The sequence below is a fragment of the Centruroides vittatus genome, unplaced genomic scaffold, assembly GCF_030686945.1.
Source record: "Centruroides vittatus isolate TY-2023 unplaced genomic scaffold, ASM3068694v2 contig_1683, whole genome shotgun sequence".
Lineage (NCBI taxonomy): Eukaryota > Metazoa > Arthropoda > Arachnida > Scorpiones > Buthidae > Centruroides > Centruroides vittatus.
Genome location: NW_027121024.1, coordinates 791,378 through 809,249, shown reverse-complemented (window position 1 = coordinate 809,249; position 17,872 = coordinate 791,378). Strand labels below are relative to the sequence as shown.

The 17,872-nt window shown below is 31.0% G+C and overlaps 1 protein-coding gene across 1 annotated transcript; it reads left to right on the top strand.

The window, feature by feature from the left end:
* Positions 1-11,098: 11,098 nt before the first annotated feature.
* Positions 11,099-12,641, top strand: Mt2 (methyltransferase 2). The gene has a single exon (XM_067263092.1). It carries the CDS (start codon positions 11,184-11,186, stop codon positions 12,288-12,290), a length of 1,107 nt encoding a protein of 368 aa, XP_067119193.1. The 5' UTR covers positions 11,099-11,183; the 3' UTR covers positions 12,291-12,641.
* The last annotated feature ends 5,231 nt before the right edge of the window (positions 12,642-17,872 follow it).

Here is a 17,872-nt window from a genome sequence, read left to right as displayed (position 1 = left end):
ACACTAAGAATACATAAACCAAAATACATGATCCAAAGTAAACAAAAAATTAATATTTGGCTTTTAGTAAAAACTAAAATGTAAAACTAGAAATTATAAATTATAAATAGTCTTTCCTTCCATATTTTTTGAACATAATCGTAAAAAGCACCAAACAGTGGCTTCTGAACAAACTTATCTAGTGGACATTGCCACCTGAAACCAAGCATAAAGATTTCTAATTTCAGAATAAGTCTATCTTGATCGTAAATTGCACAATGATAGATCATATGGTCGACGGTGTCTAGGTTTTCTGTAGAGCAAAAGCAAGAGGCAGTTTCTGTCCGGTTATACATCGCCAGTAGCTTCCAAAATTACAATGCTCAGTAAGTAGTGGAGCAATAGCAAACGTTAAATCTCTAAGTGGTGATGAGAACCTGCATTCAACACTAGGAAAATAAGTCTTGTTATTCTACCAGTTTTACTGCTCAACCATTGTTGATTCCACTTTTGCATAGCGTTGTCATGAATATAATTTTTAAGGCCGCTGCGTGAGAGAGGGATGTGAGTGTAGTCTAGTCTGTTTCCTTTACAGCTGACTTAGCCTCGAAATCGGCTTTTTCATTTCTTAGTATGCCAGTATGGCCAGGAACAAACATAAAAGTTACCTTATTGACAACATTTTTAATATGGTGCTGGATACATGTGATTTTATTGCTATTGCAATTGGGTTTAATAGAGCTTTTAGGACAGACTGAGAATCACTGTAAATGTTGATAGACAAAGTTTGTTTGGTAGTAAAGTGGCCCACTGAACAGCTTGATAGATGGAGGTATGTGTGGAGCATTCGTATCTTCTAACATATTTTGGGCAAATTATATCAGTTTGGAGGAAGATACACAGATACTTAAGCCGACATGAAGGGGGCTTTTGGACCCATCTATGTAGATATTAATGTCTGCATGGTTATCCATGGAGGAAGCAGATGACACCAAATGTACCCTGGGGATAACCTTGTTTATAAAGTGAAGATTAGAAATAGTAGGGTAATTGCAATGTAGTAGCATATAAACAGCCATAGATAGGAGTAGAGACCGTTGTTGAGCTTTGATGTTTGTAGTTCTGATGTAGTAGTTTAGAACCTTTTCTACAATACAAAGTACAAAGGAAAGAGTTCTGCTAGTATCAGAGAAGCATTAGTGAAAACAGTTCTGCAACACTTTGAAATTCTGATGGCAAACTGTCTTTGAAGACAGAGTAATTTACTTGCTACTGAATTTTTACTAGTTACATGACCCCAGCTAGAGGACGCATTAAGTAGCATTGGTTGTATTGCCCCATTATATAGAGTTTTATGAGCTTTATGATTTAGACTCCGGGTGCACCTAGCACATTTTCACAGCATGTAATTTATTTTTCTTGGCCTTAGCCAAGATGTAATCGATATGGCAACGGAATGTGGTTTCTCTCTATTCTCTCTTGTTTTATTTTATATGACGTTTCTGTTTACACGTGCACTAGCCAGTCGATCTGTCAAAGTGTTTTGTGTCCTTTCGTGAAAATTAAAATTAATATGAAAATGTATATTATGATGTTGATTAATGATAATAAAAAGATTGTTAATAATTAAAAAATAAAGTTCTTAAAATAAATTGTTCATTCGACTTTATTAAATTTTTATATTTTTAAATTTGTTCACATAGTCTTTTATAAATAATTGTACATATTAATTAAGTAATTAATAATTATATATTTTGGACCTAAGGTTTTTCGGGTTTTATAAAAAAAATTTATTTTTGTTAAAATCTTTCTATAAAATCATGCCTAAATATTACGTAAGATAGAGAAGGGGAGGGGGTTCAAAGAAAATATTACGGTTTCTTACATAGGGGTGAGTGGGGGTCTAGAATGGCCGAAATCGCCCTAACGTAATTGATGGACGCCTAATTGATACAATATTAGAAATGGCTACAGTTTATGTTGAGCAGCAGCATGTATTTTTGCCAGTCAACATATAAATTGCTTACCCTAGGAATGCTTTTAGGTGAGATGACGAATATGTCAGCAACTGTGATTCCAAGAGTAATTTTTCCTAATCTTTCCTATAAGAAATTATCTGAAATACAACAAATATTATTAATTGTCATTCTTAATGTATCCAATAATGAAATGATATAGTTTTAACAGTCTGAATTTTATAAATTGTACCAATTTACTCATATTCACGGTTCATCATATTACTCTATAAATTGCTATTAAAAAATGAATTACTGAGTAAAGTCAAACTGTCACATTAAGCAAAATTTCTGGAAAAATTTGGAAAGCCAAGACTTTCCCGTTACATAAACACGTACAGTATAGCATCGATTATCCGACCCCCGATTAACCGACTTATCGGTTAACCGACCGCATTCTAGTCGGCAAATTCTAATGTCTGCTAGTGATGTGGCGCTACAATATTTGGCTATGTCTTGGCTACTTTAATATTATTTTTGTTAAATTTTTGCATGTTTTAGCTGGCAGCACTGGCTCGACCATGAAAGGGAGGCTAGTATTTAAACCAGGCCTAATACACTATACTAATAATGTATTTTTTCATACTTTTCGGTTATCCGACCAACCCCAGTCCCCAATTAAGTCGGATAATCGATGCTCTACTGTATTTGTATAATTGCAAATAGTCCAAAATAAAATTGTGAGGTGCTAAATTATGTACAGTACATATTCATAACAATTAGAAATAAAAGCTGAAAATTATATTAACTCTATATTAATTTAAGAATGCTAAAAATAATTTACTTTAATTTTCCGGCCATTATGACACATATATGAATGTACAGTACCAGGAAAAAGTATTGTAATCGTGTCAAATTTATCCTTACAAATTTATTGCAAATCTGACGTTTTGATGCCTCTACACTCAAAAAACTCACAAAGATAAAAATATTTCATAGATACCGAACCGGAAATTCCATAGATGACCACGTGGGTGTTTGTTTTCGACTGTATTTTTTTCAATTTCTCAAGGGGTATAAACATTAAGAAACGAAATTTCACATGCTAACTTGTACATAACAGATGTATAAACCAAGTTCTTACTTGTACTGCACATTAATGCTACTCATTATTGGAGTACGAATTCCAACAGGTTTAAATACATAGTGGGTCATAGGTTATATATCTCGACTGGGGTGAGTCTTAACGAAAGCTTTACCGTTATGAGTTTTAAGCTATTTGGATATGATCAAGATATTGCTATATAAAAGTTATTTAAAACAGTTTTAAAGAATTGCGTAGCTTTTCCGGCTGTTATGCGTTTTTATGAAAAAAAAAACCTTTATATTATTCAGCAAAATTAAAATTACGCGTTGCGCCTTCTGTTATGGAATTTTATTATAAAAGTATATTATATTTTTAATTAATACAGTATAAGGTGGCCAGAAGCTTAAATTTAAGGGTAGGTGTAAGTTTTATAAAACAGTTTGTTAATAACGAACAAAATCTCCTTTCTCGAGATACATGAATATTTCTACTTTCTCACCATCGCGACCTATCACTACCAAAATTTAATAGCACCAATGCCCGTCATATTCAAGTCACCATACCATAATTCGTTTCTTAATCTTTAACCTATCTTGAAATATTTAGTGAAATAGACCCCAACATACTTACACAGACACAAATATACGTAAATACATACATATTTCAGAAAGTATTTCGCTATTTTCATTTTACGTTTTTGGATTCGGGAGACTCAAAACGCGAAGTTTTGCGAAAAACTCGAAGGATTTAATTTGACACGATTCACATACTTTTTTTTTTGCTATGTACCTGTATATTGCATACATTACAGACCTGAAAGTAACTTAAATGAATCCCATTATATGTTACATTGGCTGTCAAAAAGCAGTTCTAATACGGTATTTACCGGAAATATGTCGAATTTGATTATACGTAGACTTTCTGACAATCCGAAATGTATTATGTTTACTTCAGGTAATCGGGATAAATGAGAAAATAAATATTTAAATCTGATTTTCGAAATGAGACAAAAGAAGTGTTGACAATGACTCAATTGACAAAAATTATATCGATATATGTTATGAAGTATATAAAATATTTAGATTTTTTTCTAGAAAATATTTATAAAAACAGAAATAACCTAACTTTCACCAAATGGATTCCCACAATACACTTGTTGAAAACCCAATTGGTAAAGACAGAAATATTAAGAATCTCGTAAATGAATTTTTTATACTAAATATTTTACCTTTAGCTGGACATTAACGTTGCTTTCCTCGAAAGAATTTCGTTCCAAAGGCATACGAATTTTGTATATCTGTAAGTTTAAATTACATTATATTGTATTATATGATTTTATCAATATAAATGTATTACATATAAAAATTACGAAAATTCTTACAGAATTAGATAAGATTTTTGCAAACCAGATGAGAGCTGAGAAAATTACTACGGTGAATATTCCAATAAATAAACCGAGACACTTCATAATTTCATTTCCTTTACCAAAAATGCCCACATATATACAAAGTGCAGTTATGGTCAATTGAAACAAATAATATAAACCGAAAATATCTCTATCAATTTTATCAAAATCCTGCAAAATATCACTTAAATCAACGTGTCTGTTGATAATTGTATGAATATCAACCGCTTTTTTATCGACTAATCTATTCTCTACTTTCATATATAAACTTGTCAACTCGTTTTCTACAAGAATATAAACATCAAGAAGAATCACAATTAAAATAAGCGAAAATCCAATTCCAAACATAATTTCTTGCAGTGTTATACTTAAATGAAATGTTACGATATGAGCATTTTTTCCGGTTATAATAAAAGAGAATGCTAATTCCAGTGTACAGGTAAAGATGATGTAAAAAGTTATCAAAGACATGCATGCGAATTTTCTAATTTTATGCTGAAAATTGAATATTTCTGAATTCTTGGTTTGTATTACTCTGGATAATTTTAGATGAATTTCAATCAAACCAACGACGAACTCTTGACGGTGAAACGACTCGTAAGCTAAATAAATAAATGTTGTAAAAGTAAATATGATAAAGCAAAATATTTCAAAATCTTCTCCGAATAATTCAACGATATTTCCTGTAAAGTAGATCCTATCTTCTTCAAGTAGCAAAAATAACAATATATTTATGTTACTAAAAAGAAATGCCGTTTTTATAAAACAGTGATAAGTTCTATCAAAGAAAGTTATTTTTCTCGCATTTAGTAAAGGATTGATCTTACCGACAAGTTGTAGAATCTTTAGATTGGATGTAATTTGATTCATCAAACAACAACAGTCGTATCGACGTGACTCCTGCATTATGAATGTTTCAAGTAATAAGATGGAACTGAGCTTCGTTGTCCCTAAATATGAAACTGTGATCTGATTATTTATAGTTATATAATATTCGCATTGAAGGAATACTCTATTTTCGTTTGCCACGTGGAGTAAAATTGCTTGCATGTTGTTTACCGAATTGCTTTCCTATACTTTCATTCCATAACGCATATTGGAATTCAATTTATGTAAAAATTGATTTTGCTTTCTGAGTTTTACTGTACAAACATTACATATTTAAATCGTATTCAGAGCATTAAATTGAATATATGCTATAACGAGAAATTATTTATTTTGACATCGTCCCAATGCCGGCCTGCAATTTTAAAATTATTTCTAATTTATTTAATTTAAAATATATGCTCACCACAGGAAATTAGTAGAGGCTTGCTCCTGTACATCATAGTTTTCTTTTAACATTAGAGTCGAGCCGGTCGTCTATTTAACTCCCTATCCAAAAAGATAATATTTGAATAGAAATAATGTGTTTTGCGGTTTCCTTTGGAAGTTTCAGTACAGTTAATCGCGGCCATCTACTCCTATTGTTTCTATATATGTTCTCGTGTTTCATCGCGGTAACTCCGTTTTCGAGATTAAGAAAAGACAGTGCTAATTTATAGTTTACAATATTTTTCAAATTGCAGACAATTATTAACTTGCTAACAGAATACACTTTAGTTGATGGTGTATAATTAAAAAGCGAGTGTGATTGCATTTCTTTCATTTTTTGTGCTGTATCAACATTTTGTACTGTAGAAGCAATTACGCATAATATCTGTTTATTAATTGACTTCGAAATTATTTTTTATATATATTAAGTTTATATCGATAATGGTGAATCCAACTGACGGTTTGAATCTGTGAAAATAGGTTTTCTAAAGAATCCTGATTTACTTTACATGTTAAGATATAATGGTATTTAGGAAATTTTGAACTAAGGCCGAAAAATAAATCTTTGATAGATTTAATAGATATAAGCATTCCTTTTTGAAATGTTTGAAGCGATTGTTTAGATACACATCTCATACTTTCAATTATTCTGTAAGTATTATCAAGTATATTATTTTGTTCAGTTATGTTAATGCCATAAGCACATTTGGAGGGATAATCAATTTTGTAATGAAAATTGGGTGTTGAACTATTCATAACATCAAACCATGCATTAACTGACGATATAAATTCATAAGCTGCTAAGGCATTTTCAGTTTTAATATATCTTTTAATAGCAATAGCTGTAGAGTTAGAAAATAGTATATATTATTTCCATTAGATGGATGTATAAATTTAGTATTGAATATATTTATCCCTAATTCCTTCCATAATCCTATATTTTGTCCACCATAGTCACTAACAACAGTATATCCTGCATCAAAAAGTTTTGAAATAACAGTAAATAACAGTTTTTTTTTTTTTTTCATTTTAACATCAAAATCCAAGTAAACTGGTTGTTTCCATGATGCAAATAGTCCTCTTGCCATCATTACTAAAACTTGATTATTGGGTCCAATAAATTTATCCCTCACTTTATCATATTCATATATATACTCTTTACTTGAAATATCAGTAAAATGTTAAAACAGAAAATTAAAATAATTATTGAATTATGTGGTTTTATCAATATGAGTTCAGTATATACAGTATTTACCTTCATCTCATCAAACTGAAGAACTGTAAGTTTTTCCTTTTCTGAAAGTTCAAAGCCTTTAATTTTCATGATGTTTATAACATCATTTAATATGCCTTGACAAAGATTTATTTTTGAAGCCCATCGTCAAAGTGTCGAAACTGCAGGTAACGGGATATTCATTTGATTTCTTAAGTATAAATATGATCTTATGCTTAAATATCTCAAAGTAAATGCCAAATTCATATCTTTCTTCCATTTAATTTTCTTTTTTCTCTCCAGCAGATTATATATTTGTGTTTCTGTAAAGGTACCTTTCAATATTGATATAACAAAATCTTTTTTATTTTTTTTTTTCAATTTTTCATGTTCTTTTTGAGTGATGACAGTTTTACTTTTCAACAATTTCAGATTTCTTTGGATTGCTTGCATTCTTATCTCAATATGTTTAATATTCACTTTTAAAATAGAATTTTCATGTTTAAATTTAAAATTAAGATCTTCTAAAGTTTTACAATTTGTTAAGAGATTCTTCTGGTTTATCCTGTTTATTTACATCTAAAAGTTTTTCTATCAGGTTTTTTCTATGTTTTTTTAAATAAACGATTCTTTTTTTCATTTGACTGCTTAATATTTTCATTTTCTATATTTCCTAAATTTACTGTCGGTAAAGAAGTTTTCTTTAGTTTAGGTCTTGCCAATAAACCTAATAATTCGGCTTTTAAATTTCTCTCAAAATCATTTTCTGTGAAATGATCAGAGCAAACATGACAAGAATCAGGATTAAATTTATCTTTTCTTTTACAATTATGGATCCATTTTCTCCTTATTATTGGATCTTTAGGAAATGTAAAATAACTAACTTTCCTGTTTAATAACTTTGTTTTACAATAGCTTTTATTACAAGTTGCAACAGCACATGTTGCTCTTGGCATCTAAAAAAAATAATAATAAAATTTAGGTATTTTTTTATTTTTCCAAATAAGTCTAAGTCTAATTAAAATATAATATTCTGAAGTGGTAAAAAGTAGTATTAACATTTCTTACATAAAAATTATTATACGAATAAATAACACTACAATAAATTTATACTAAATATATAAAACATTTTATATGATTTTGCATTTCTAAGCATTTTACGTAAATATGCATATTTTAAAAAGTTATATTAATTAATAATAAACAATATTTCTTTTTTACACCTCGAGTTATCTTAAAAGTGTCACCACCCTGTTACGGGGCCAGCTTATTATTTGTAGTCGTCGTTTCATCGTGCAGATACTATTTTTATACATGCAGAAAACTATTCTTAGTATTTTTAAGTATTTTAGTAATAAATATATTTTATCCGTAACCATATTCTGTAATTTCTACAGAACGAAGAGTAAAGACAACAACAGATTATCAAACGGTTCTAGGAACACACTTGTTACTTCCGTACAATTTTTATCGACATAATTATGTTTAATAATAGTAATAACGATAGATATATTTACCTTCGAAGATTATGAGTCTAAAAACGCTGCACAAAGTAACAAAAATAGTGAAATTCCAAAATTTTCTTCCCTCGCTTACTGTGATGAAACAGTCGCTCGAACACGGATCGACTAGGGATGACGTATATCCGGAATCTGGCAGGAAGTGGCTAAATCGGCTGTATGAGCTAACCTTATATTCTAGGACCTTGGCTTCCACCAGCTAAACCGGGTGAGGTTTGTGCTGTAAAGCGCATGCGCGAATGAATATAATCTAGCTGTTTGGAAGCTGACAATACAGCGCTTCCATTCCGCCACTAATATTCGAATATACAATAGCAATCTTATCGTTTTTTTCACATGTAGTATAGAAATTTGTAATAAGATACATAATGCGGTTATAATAAAATATCAATTTTAATTATATGAAAACAATCGCACAATATGTATTTATTTTTTTAGAAAATACGAGGGAAGCGGGGCTTCTACCGCTTCCAATGACGGCACGCCACTGATATGATTTAATATCATTAATATTTACAGTACCATCTACCGGTGCGTCTGTTGAGCGCAGTTTCTCGACCACGAAGCGAATTCATACATTGGCCAGGAACACTCGGTCGGAGGAAAAATTGTCGTCGCTAGCGTTGCTTTCGATAGAAGAAGAGCTTTCAAATACGTCGGTGGAGTCGACAACCAGCGACTTAGGATAAAGTAATTAACGACTTTGCGGAAAAAATCGCCGAATAGAGTTAGTTTATAAAAAATTAAAAAAACAAGTTTTTCTATCATTGTTTGTATCATATCAATTTGTATTATGTATGTATTATTTGTATTTTAGAATTAAAATACATAAATTGTTTATTTTTGTCATTTCCAGTATTTGTTTAAACCTTACGGAAATGTGAGGTACGGGACAAATCTGACCCGTCACGAAAGACGCGAAAAAATGGTTAATTTAGAGAAAAATTTATTAGTTTAAAAAAATCATCGGTAAAAGTCGTTTGTAGTCGGACACCCATTGTTTATATCAAACTGCCAGGCAGAAACCATAAATCGCGGAAGGAAGTCGTCCTATGATCGGTGGAAGATCGAATTCGTCTTCTATTTTGACTTTTCTCGCGCTCCAGGTAAGAGTCTCGTTACGTTTAGTAACGAGGGACCAACCATTCTGGAAGCGTGATTGAGGGAGAACGACCAATCAAAATGGATGAAAGAAAGAACGGAGATTGATATAATCTCCGACAGTCGAGGACACCTGGCACTCGGTTAACGTTCCGAATAACCAAAACGCCGTGTGTCAACGCGCAAAAAAAAAAAAAAAAAAAATAACAATTTCTCGTCTATTGTGCCAGCCTGTAACCCGTGCCACTTCGGACTTAGACCGTGTCCCCGACGCCAACAGAGGAAGTCTCCCCGTGCCCTACAGACTTGTCAACGCCGCTGTCCCGGGGCCACCTTCGATCGACCATCGAAGAACGGCATCGACGCCCAGGATGTCCGAACGGCTGATTGTCCTAAAGCAAACTATTTTGTACATAGTATATATTTATTTTATGTTTCTTTTTTGTCGGTTTTTGTCAGGTACGTCTCTTCCGCCACCACGCACGTACGAATGGACCCTAGGCCATCACTGACGCGCAATTAACTGATTGCCCCCTGGTAGTCGGCTTCTTACAGAAACACAGCTTCCCTATCATCAAATGTCACGGCACGCCACTGTCAGATAGAATCTGAGGGTGCCAGAAAACCAAATAATTTGGTTTAGTATTAACGAATTTCTATTGTAGCCTCATTCGAGAAGGTTAATTGAATGAATATTATCAAAAACAGATCATAAACGTGGAAGTCTACTGTAATGTATTTTTCATACAATCGACGGTATTCCTCCCAGGGCCGGATTTACATAAGGACATTTGGGACCAGTGCCCAGGGCAGTGGCGTAGCGTGGGTGTCAGCCGCCCGGGGCGGAGGAACATTTCGCCGCCCCCTTACTTAGGTATTTTTACAAGATATTATTATTTATTGTGAAATTTTGCCGCCCCCACTACGCTACGCCACTGGCCCAGGGCCCCCACAAAACTATGTTTAAACATAATTTTTTTTTCCTATTACTGCGACAGCCTAGTGTGGTCTATTCATGAGGGCCACAGGCAAAGAAAACCGAACCCTGGAAAAAACCTATGAAACATCGGAAAATTTCGAGAAAAAAATTTTACATAGGTATTTTTCAATTAAATTAAAATAATTCGTTTTACACAATAAAATATATGTATGTTTACAATAACCTTATTTTTAAATGAAATTTACAACTTCCTAGTTGAAATGTAGTTGAAAGTACAGTATTTTGAGTAAATTTTCTAAATCATCAAATTTGCCTACTCTTAAAGGGGGGCCCCCACCGAATTTGTGCCCAGGGCCCCTGAATTGATGAATCCGGCCCTGATTTCTCCTATAGCAAAATTGTACTTAAGAGAAATTTTACTTTACAATTGCATTAATTAACTCTTATTAAAGGTTTGATTTATAGTCATTTGGCAATTGCAAGGAAGAAAAATATAGCTTTAAATTTATAAATAATAAATAGAATGTAACGTGTAACCTTGCCACATCCGGATGCCCAACAGCACTCCGGATGTGGCGACATTTTCGTTAGCATTGATTAGTGCTGCCATCTGTAGAGATATTTGAGAAACTTTGTCCATGTGGAAAATGTGATCGTTTCCTCCAAAAGATGGCTAAAAACGATATGTGTTGCGAACAGTTCGTGAATTTAGAAGGTAAAGATGAGAAAACCAAGCTGTTAAGGATGCTGGAGTTGTATAGTGGTATTGGTGGGATGCATTTTGCATTACAGAGAGCTTGTATACCACATGTCATCATTGGAGCCTATGATATCAATACAGTTGCTAATGATATATACAAATTTAACTTTCCACATTCAAATCACTGCCAGAGGAACATTCAATCTTTAACTGTTCAGGAATTAGATGATATGAAAGCTGATTTATTAACTATGAGCCCACCTTGCCAGCCTTTCACAAGAGTAGGACTGAAACAAGACTGTTTAGATAATAGAACGTCATCCATCTTGCATATAATTCAGCTAATGAAACATGTACAACATAGACCTGCTTACATACTTTTGGAGAATGTCAAAGGTTTCGAGACATCCGAGGTGCGGAGGATGCTGCTGGAAGTGTTGAAGGAGCGTGGATACGCCTTCCAAGAATTCCTTCTCAGTCCAGTCCAGTTTGGAATACCTAATTCTAGGCTGAGGTATTATCTGCTGGCCAAAAAATCACCGCTCCAGTTTTGTTTTAAGCCGTCGGATGATATTTTTCAAGAATTTGTCGGTGTGTCGTCCTCTTTGGACGATAAAAAGTGCGACGTCTTGCAGAATTACTTAGAGTGCGGCGGGTGCTCGGATCTGTATCTGATAAGCGATCGTATCCTTTTGAAATATGCTATGGTGTTCGATATTGTCGATGCTAGTTCTTCTAATTGTTGTTGCTTTACGAAAGCTTACGGACATTATTTTCAAGGTACGGGTTCCATTTTAAGACAAAACTGTGATGTAAATATGTCGGAAGTCTTTCAGAAAACATTAGATGAAAACTTAGAAGAAACCAAAAAGCTTGAGTTACTTAAGAAGCTTAGACTGAGATACTTTACACCTAGAGAAGTTTCAAATTTAATGTGTTTTCCCCAACATTTTAAATTTCCTTTAACAGTTACTAGAAAACAACAGTATAGAGTATTAGGAAACAGTGTTAATGTTGGAGTCATTAGCGAATTATTGAAATTACTGTTAAATAACGAGTCTTGTGTTGAGTCTTGAAAATAGATATAATTATTTTGGTTTCTAAGGAAACTTATGTTTTCTAACTAAACCATATTTTGTAAGTGACACAATTAATGGCATAGCATAACACTGTGTTCCTTACAAATAAAGCTTTGATATTTGCCACATATACTCTAACTAAAAAATAGAAGAAATTTTTTTCTCATTATGAATTAATTTAGAAAATATACTTATTGGAGGAGTATGTGCATCAATGTTTGCATATTTCTACCTTTAAAAATCCCAATAGCACTTGGATCTGATTTTTCCATTCCTGACCCCCATTTACCCAAGAAAATATTATAGTATATAGATATACAAGATTACTTACTGATGATAAATTGTAAAACAATTTATTCCAACTCAATTCTTTTGATACATACACTCAAACCTGTTTTTGTGCGGTCTTTTTTTGTGCGATTTTTTATATGTGCAATGTGATTTTTGTGCAGTATACCAATTTGATTGAAATTCATATACCGCACACAAAAAATCACACAAAACAAATCGCACAAAAACAGGTTTGAGTGTATTATTTTGCTATTTTTTGCCATTTATTAAAGATAAAAGCAAATTTGCATACTAGATTTAGCATAATTTGCATATGAGATGGATGTGCTTGTTTGTTTTTACTTAAAATATTAAGTCTTGGCCAAATATGTGATAATGCAGGACATACAACATTTTCAATGCTTTTCAGAGTTGACTGACATTTTCATTTTATATTTGTCAATGATGAAAATGCAGCTTCACATAAATATGTAGTTCAAAATTTTACTGTTGTCAAATTTTTTACCATCCCTGTATTCAATTTTGTGATCCCAAATGGGACCATGTCTCAGCAGCAGTGGATTAGATGATGGTTATGAAATGAAAAGATTAATCATCAGTCACATGTAAACATGCTATATATAATTTACAAATTATAATAAAGTTGTTTTACTTTTGGATTGATTGTAAGCAAATGTGACCTTCTGTCTAGTTTTAGTAATCAGATATTTTATATTACTCTCATTCTGTCATGTCCCCTAAACCATTATTAGAGAAGCTAAAAGCAGAATGTAACATTCATTCCTTATCACTGTGGATGAAGACTAAACTTTTAGATATCTTATATACATGTGTATAACTGTACATATTGTATTCAGATTGTTTTCCTGTAGGCCTACTTTGATTGTTTTCTTCTTTTAATTATTTACAAAGAGGGACCAAGCCCCCTAACTTATTTTGTTACAACTGCAATAATCATCGAGATACACTGAAAACATTTTGATTGTGGATGTGGCGCTCAAAAATATCAGCTAAAATAAATTATTTATGCTTAAAAGCAATGAAGAGAATCAAGAGAAATCTTTGTGCAATCACTCTGTTAGTTTTCATTATTATATAAAATAATTCTACAAATTTATCTCTTGATATCATTTCACTTATATTCTATTTAATACATTGTTTCTATTAAACTAAAACAACATTATATCTTTGGATGTTTGAATATTGCAATTGCTGAATTTAGAATATGTGGCAGCTGAAGGTAAATTAAACTAGCTGAGAATAGAAGTACTGTATGATACAATTCCCCATTATTTTGTAATATATACATGAAATATAATTAAGGATTTTTACAGAGTGATGAGAGAGAGATATACAGTCCATTTAAACTGAGTTTAAGCTTAATTTATCATTGAAAGTATATCAAACTTTTTAAGAATTATTTAATTTATATACTCAGTATAATATTTGCTTTCATCCCTTGTAAATAAATTTTATTGTACCTTTTTATAAATGTTTTGATCACATTTTATGCTAGTTTTCAGCAAGAATTTCTTTCAAAATGGAAGGATACAGTTTGCTTTTGGCTTGGCTTCCATTTTTTTTCCTTTATGCTTTGTAATTTTCATAAACCTTCATTTAACAATTTATTTAAGTAAACATATTGGTAACTAAATTTTCAGATGTAACATTTCATGGGATATAATATATTTATATTTGTTCCATAATCATAAACAATTTTAAACTAGGTAAAAATTTTTGGTAGATTTGATTATAAGTCAAATATTGTTCAATACAAAAATATATTTAATTTTCACCTTTCTTCTTATTAAAGTAAAAATATTCATATATAAAATGCATCTGAAAATTGAGAGTTGTAGAATTTCATCAGCTATAGGTCAGCACAATTTTTGAAGCCAAGAATATTTTTTAGTCCATTCATAAATATGTTTAGATTAGCTATAAATGAAAACCTTTGGAACTCTTCATTTTATTTACAAACATTTGTTTTCAGATAGATGATAACAACAATCCTTAATTATTATTGATTTATGTAACATTATTAAATGACCATTGTGACAATAAAAAGATTATTCACTAAGCCAAGTTAAAGCTCTATAATTGAATGAGTTTAAACACAAGTTTGAAATGATGCCAGAGATTCTAAATTTTAAAACTTGGCACTCGTATCATCCCGTCAAATTAATATCATGTTTAATTACATATGTAAAAGCGTTATACATGGTGTAATGTTACAGTACTAGAGCATATAGACTTACATAACAAATAGACTTATCAAGTGTTATTACTGCATACAACCATTATTCTGGTTAATTATTCTGTTTAGTGTTAGAATTAGAAGAATTAATCTATCATCATGAGATGACTTGAATAGTTCATTTGCTAAATAAAGGAATACCAAATTGAAAAGTTGTTTAGTCAAAAGGCTAGGGCTTAAGGCTTTTCAGCCATAAGCCCTAACCAAAGGCCTGGTTTGAACCCATTCCTTTATCTTTTTAATGTATTATAGGTAGAGTTGGAAATGTCATTTCACATTCCTCATCCATGTCTGTTGTTGCAATAACAGAACACATCCATTTATAATAAATATGGCAAATTATATAGCTTTACAATGTCTTCCACTATTTAAACTATTCTCATAAACAGCTAATAAATTTACCTCATGGTTGGTCTTCAGACCCGATGATGGCCTATAAATAAGGCCAAAAATTTGTGTTTGAAAGAAGAACATGTTATTCTTTGACCATTTTAATGAATCAAAGTCAATGGTTGACAATTATATACTTAATTTTGGAGTCATTATCTAGAGAAATCTTTGAAAAAAACCATTCAAGGCTTTTCTGGGAGTGAATATTTTTTAGTAAATGCATTTTCAGGTTACGTACCAATCATCGGAAGTCAACAAGAGAAATAAAGATAAAGACATATTCCGGATTACTAACTTAATAGTAATCTGGCATCTTCTCGGTCTTTATAATAATAATCTTGGCATCTTCTGTCCCACTTTATTTCTCTCAATGACTTTAAATGATGGGCAAACAGCCTGAAAGTACTTGAACTTTTTAGAAACTTTTCACTCTAATAAAAAGCACTTTTTCTTAGAGTGAAATCCAATTTAAAGCAATACAATAAATTCTTTATTTCTTTAAATTTTGGATTGGTTTTTGACTAAGAGGAAATTAATTTGTATATAAACTAATAAGAATATTTGCAAGGTAAATTAACTATCTTATTCAGAAAATTTAATTAATCTTTACAGTTTTTATTTAGTAAATTATCTAAATTTTCATAATTAAAAAAATATAGAATTCAATTCTACCTCTTCATAAAACTGGATTAAATGTGATACCAGCTATTGATCAGCCATAATATATAAATTATTCAAGTGACCATTACTAACAAGTACAGCTTTATAACATAAAATTATTAATTATCACACTTTATTACTAGATTTGCCTTTCTAAAATAATTCATTCTGGAAATATTTGAGTCTGTCTGTAACAAAGTTATAAGCAGTTTGTATTAAATTTAATAAAACGTCATTAGGTGGGACCAAAAACAACTGCATATCCATTCTCCCAAACATTACCGAGTGATAAATGTCACGGAAAACAAACATTCTCTTAAACTACGTGAGTTATTTTCGATCCTGATGCAGGGAATAATGTTGCAACTTTAAAAAGGAAATTTACAAAGTAACATCAAACTTGTCAAGGATATATTTAACTTTTTGAAATATGTTACTAGTTTAAATCTATTCCAAATTGTTCTCAACTCCTTTTCTTCTTTCATTTGAAAGTTTTACTTCTTTTCTAAATTCTTATTTAAAAACTAAAGTTATTCATTTGTTTTTCTTTTTTTCTTTTATAAAACTAAATGTTTTACAATTCTTTGAAGGAATTAAAACTTTGTTAATGTTCTTATGGATGATAAATTGCTTTGATTACAGACTTACATTATTATGGACAGTTAAAACTTGTTGGCAGTGTTTAATTCTTTAAAAAATGGCAAAAATTTTATTGGCATTCCTCTAAAGTATTTTTAGATTCCAATTAAATAATTTTCCTAATAGTAGGGAATGGTTTTGGAACAATTCTAAGTAATTGTGGCTTGGAGCTAATACTTCTACTATAATGTTGCAGTGGAAAGAATATTGTTAAGTATGACATTTGCAGTGTGCTTCCTAATGCTGTGCAAAGAAATATCTTGTTCGCCAGATTGAATAACTTTTTTCGTACAGGTGTTTATACATTTGTTCTTTTTAACGAGTGTAGCTTAAGTACATGTCTAGAATCATGCAAATGTGTTACACAGTATGAGAATTAACTGACAGTAACAGCATGTTAAATTGGGGGTAATTAATTCATTATATTCAAATTATTAATTCTTCAAACAGCCAATTTGGTAATAGACTTAGTTAAAGTATTTGTTTAGTTTGCTAAATTATCATTTTAGATCCATATTTAAGTTAATCAAGAGATTAATATTAGTAGAAGCAAATGAAAGAGTGTAGATATGGTAATATATAACCACGCTCTTTACTGAATTGAAAAAATAAGAGGATATTTTTAACAGCTGATATCTCTAGACCTTTCTAAATTTTAAATTAATTAAAGATATAATGTATGAAAATGTTCCAATAATTAACAAGAAACATTAATAAGAGAGGGTGAATGAGATTAAAACTCAAGAGATTGGATAAGATTCATAACGGATGCTGCGCAACATGAAGATGGATGAACAACAGCTGCTCATTTAGTATGATCATTCTCTACCTAGATGTTATCATCATTAATTAATATCTCATATTTTCTTCCTCTCAAATTTCTACAAGATATTCATATATAGTTCTTACAATTTAATATTTTTATATGTTAAATTAGTAAATGTTTTAGAAAATCTTTCCTGTTTATATTCTCTAAAGCAGGACTGGCCAACAAGTTTATCGCTGTATTATTTTTAGTCAATTGTGGATGATATGACATGCTAAAACACAAAAAACATTTGTATTATTTAGTAGTTAAAAAGATTTCTTCATGAAAAATATGTTTAACCGTTCACTATGGGTTGGTGATGCATATGGTGGATACAAAGAAGTGCTCTTTGTATAGCTGATTTTTGCTAGGATATGTCGTTATTCTGGGAATTGTTTTGTTGTGCTCTAAATTTCAGTTAAGTGTAAAATGAGTGAACCAAAGAGGAACAAAATTTTGTATAATGGTAAGAAATAAATGTTTGTTGTACAAAAAGACATATCCTGGAATGTTAATTACTTTACAATAACTAAA